The sequence below is a fragment of the Oenanthe melanoleuca genome, chromosome 1 (genome assembly GCF_029582105.1).
Source record: "Oenanthe melanoleuca isolate GR-GAL-2019-014 chromosome 1, OMel1.0, whole genome shotgun sequence".
In the NCBI taxonomy this organism is placed as follows: domain Eukaryota; kingdom Metazoa; phylum Chordata; class Aves; order Passeriformes; family Muscicapidae; genus Oenanthe; species Oenanthe melanoleuca.
The window spans coordinates 800,842-804,486 of NC_079333.1; the positions used below are offsets into that span (position 1 = coordinate 800,842).

General features: G+C 55.6%; 1 protein-coding gene across 1 annotated transcript in view; it reads left to right on the forward strand.

Moving 5' to 3' along the window:
• CHRDL2 (chordin like 2) overlaps nt 1-3,399 on the forward strand; it is a 28,784-nt gene extending 25,385 nt beyond the window's left edge. Inside the window, exons 10-11 of the mRNA XM_056489780.1 lie at nt 312-404; nt 2,522-3,399. Coding sequence (XP_056345755.1) covers nt 312-404; nt 2,522-2,601 — 173 coding nt within the window. The 3' untranslated portion in view covers nt 2,602-3,399. The remainder of the gene's footprint in view (nt 1-311; nt 405-2,521) is intronic.
• The last annotated feature ends 246 nt before the right edge of the window (nt 3,400-3,645 follow it).

The window sequence follows — 3,645 nt, forward strand, 5'->3', positions numbered from 1 at the left end:
GCCCTGCTGTGGACAGGTCACCTTCCACTAGACCAGGTTGGATCATCCTGCCCTTGGGCACTGCCAGGGATCCAGGGGCAGCCACAGCTGCTCTGGGCACCCTCACAGGGAAGGATTTCCTCCTAATACCAAATGAGATGTCTCCTGGCCTTGGCCAGCCCTGGATTCACTCCCAGCTCCCACCAGGCTCTGGCAGAGCAGGTCCTGCACCAAACCAGGACCCTGGGGCAGACAGTGTCAGGAGGGGACAGAGAGTCCAAACCTGTGTGAGCCTTGATGCAGAACCTGATGCTCTGTATCCCCCTCTGCAGGAATATTCCATCTGATCCAGACCAAGAAGATCAGCAAACAAGAATTCAAGCAAGAAGCACAAAACTTCAGGCTGATCACCAGGACAAACGAGGGTAGGGAGAGAAAACCCCCATTTCCCCCCTGCTCCAGCACTCCCTGCCCCAAACAACCCCCAGTTTCCTGCTCTGCCCCAGCCATTCCAAACAGGCTGTGTAAATCCCAGCATGGTGTGGGAGCTGGACCTCAGGGAAAACACTTGTGCAAGTGTGGCTGGGCTGGGCTGACCTGTCTTCACACCCACACTCCTGCTTAACAGCCATGCTTTCACTTCATGGTGCTGGAAAGGGCAGCCAGATTTCTAAAAGTGGAGGCACTCTTGTGAAATCCAGAGGTTTTGCTCTCCAGAGCCTGTAAAACTGTTTGATTTTTATATCTAATCCATCTGGTGCTCCTGGGAGCATGGGGGGAGAGAAAAAAAAAAGGTGCAAGGGATTAGCAACAACATAAACTGTTGGAATATTTTGAAAGCCATTCTGGGTGTTCAGGGATGTGGGTGAACATGACAAAGAGCAGGAATGCTGGTGCACACTGGGAGTGCCTGCAAGGAGCAGAACTGCCACGCGTTCCCTGCGGGTGGGACGGGGCTCGGGGGGATGGGATCACTGGTGGGATGGGGCTCAGGGGGATGGGATCACTGGTGGGATGGGGCTCAGGGGGATGGGATCAGATCACTGGTGGGATGGGGCTCAGTGGGATGGGATCAGATCACTGGTGGGATGGGGCTCAGTGGGGTGGGATCACTGGTGGGATGGGGTTCAGTGGGATGGGATCAGATCACTGGTGGGGTGGAGCTCAGGGGGATCGGGTGGGATCACTGGTGGGATGAGGTTCAGTGGGATGGGATCACTGGCTGGATGGGGCTCAGGGGGATGGGGCTCAGGGGGATGGGGCTCAGTGGGATGGGATCACTGGTGGGATGGGGCTCAGTGGGATGGGATCACTGGTGGGATGGGGTTCAGGGGGATGGGATCAGATCACTGGTGGGATGGGGCTCAGGGGGATGGGATCACTGGTGGGATGGGGCTCAGGGGGATGGGATCACTGGTGGGATGGGGCTCAGGGGGATGGGATCAGAGCCAGCAGGGTCCAGCCCCTGGCTATGGGGTCACTCCCAGTGCCCAGGGTGCTGGGCTTTGTTTCCCCCCAGTCCATCTGAGACAGCATCTCTCCACCAAACCCCCGGGGCATTTCCCAGCCCCTGCTCCAGGCTGGGCCTCACACCCTGGTGGAGTCTCTGCCATGTGCCCCCTTCTTCTTGCCTCAGTTTCCCCTGACAAATAACCCTGTGGTGAAACCACTGCCATGGCTGCCAGTCCTAGGAAAGCTCTGACTGGTGATTTCTTCACAGCAGAGGATTAATTCAACTAGAAAATACTCCCTCCACCAGGGGTGATTTGGGCTGCATAACCCTTGCTGGGATTGCGTGGAGGGAAGGGAACACCCGGAGGGAAAGCACCTCCAGGCACCTCCTGCACATCAGGGATCCTTTGGGGAGCAAGGAGAGGGACTGGGACACTTTGTCCTGGTCTGGGGGGGCTGCAGCCCCACTTTTGGTTTGCTGGGAGTCTGCAGCTCCTTGGGGGATTCCTTCTTCTTCTGCAGCAGGATTTTCCCCTGCCATGGGTTGCTGAATGAAGACCCAGGGCTGAGGCAGCAGCAGAAAATGAATATAAATGGGGTTTGAGCAATGCACCCCAAACAAACGGGGCTGACAGAAGGGAGGAGAGAACCATGCCTGCCCATTGCCCATGAAACTGAAATTTTGGCTTTCTGAGGTTGGGGCAGAAGACAAGCAAAATGCTTCTTCCCCTGGGAGGCAGAAAGTCAGCCCAAATCTGAGACATGCCAGGGAGGACATGGACCTAACACCACATCAAAGCACCTTTAAGAGGTGGAGAGGGAGATTATCCCTGTTTCAGCTGAGCCCCTTTTCTTTGACTGTGCAGGTGTTTTCCACCAGAAGCACTGCAAGTGCCACTAATTGCCTTGCAAGGGCAGGAGCCCCTCCAAGCCAAAACCCCATTTTAAGCCAAGGCTGGAGACGTGGCTGGGCTCCCGAGGAGCTGCTCTGGGGGCACAGCCAGGTGCTGCTGGCTCTCCAGTGCCAGGGCTGCCTGGGAGCTGTGCCTCTGCTCCAGGGCTGCTGCAATGTGTGTCTCTGCTCACCCAGGTCACTGGAACATCTTCAGAGCCCAGACAGCAGAGCTGAGCATGACAGAAAGCCCAGAGAAGGAACCTGAGAGCTTGTAAAGCAGAGAACTTTGCTCTGCCTATTGGTTTATCTCCACACAGACACACATACACATATATATGGACTCCAGAGCTGCATTATTAAATAGACTGGCACTGCAATAAGGTTACACTAGTGGAATTCCAGCAACTCCAGAGATCCACAGCTGTGTGGGTGCCTCTCTCCAGGCTGGCCACCTCCTCCTGCTGCCCCCGAGGGAGGGAGAGACCTGCTGTGGCACGAGGAGTGGGATCCACCCCAGCAGCACCAGGAGGTGCAGCAGGGCAGAGCATGGCTGCTTCTTGCCAGCTGCTGGTGGAAACATGGCCTGCAAAGAGAGAAAAACCATCCCTCTTTCCTTCCCTGGAGCCCCTGGAGCTGCTGTGTCTTTGGCTGAATGCCCTCCAAGGGGTGTTTTCTGAAAAATCTCCTCCCTTCCAGCTGGGATGACCCTTTCCCCTCTTTGCAGGTCACTTAAGGTGTAGGTTTAGGGAGGACCCACCTGCTGGCAGGGTCTGAGACCCTGGGCACTGCACTAAGGTTGCTACTCAGCATTTATTGTGCTACATATTTATCTCTATCCTATATGATATCTACCTGTACTGACAGGAGGGGCATCTCCCAAAGGCAAACAGGATCACTTCTGCAGCATGGGGAGGAGGGTGTGCAGCAGCATCACCTTCCCCTGCCTGGGAACAGCTTTGGGGGATCTTCAGGTTGTTTTGGTACATCTATTTATCCTGGATTCTTGTTTTATTCTGTTTTGATAAATCTATTTATTTGGAGATCCAACTCTGTATTAAAAGTCTTCTTGATTCAGCTAGCTGTGCTGCTTCTCCCTTCCCTGTAGGGTCTGTGTTAGGGCTTGGGGGCCCTGGTGGGGTCCTGCATTCACTCAGGCCACATCCTCAGGGCTGGGATGCAGAGAAACCCCACAGATTTTGCTCCTCCACAGGGGATCACCCCTCCCATTTCCCTGTGGCCTGCTCACGGCTCTGGGCTGAACACAGAGCTCAGAGCTTGGGCACTGAGCTGGCACTGCCCACCAGGGCACACAGAGGGGC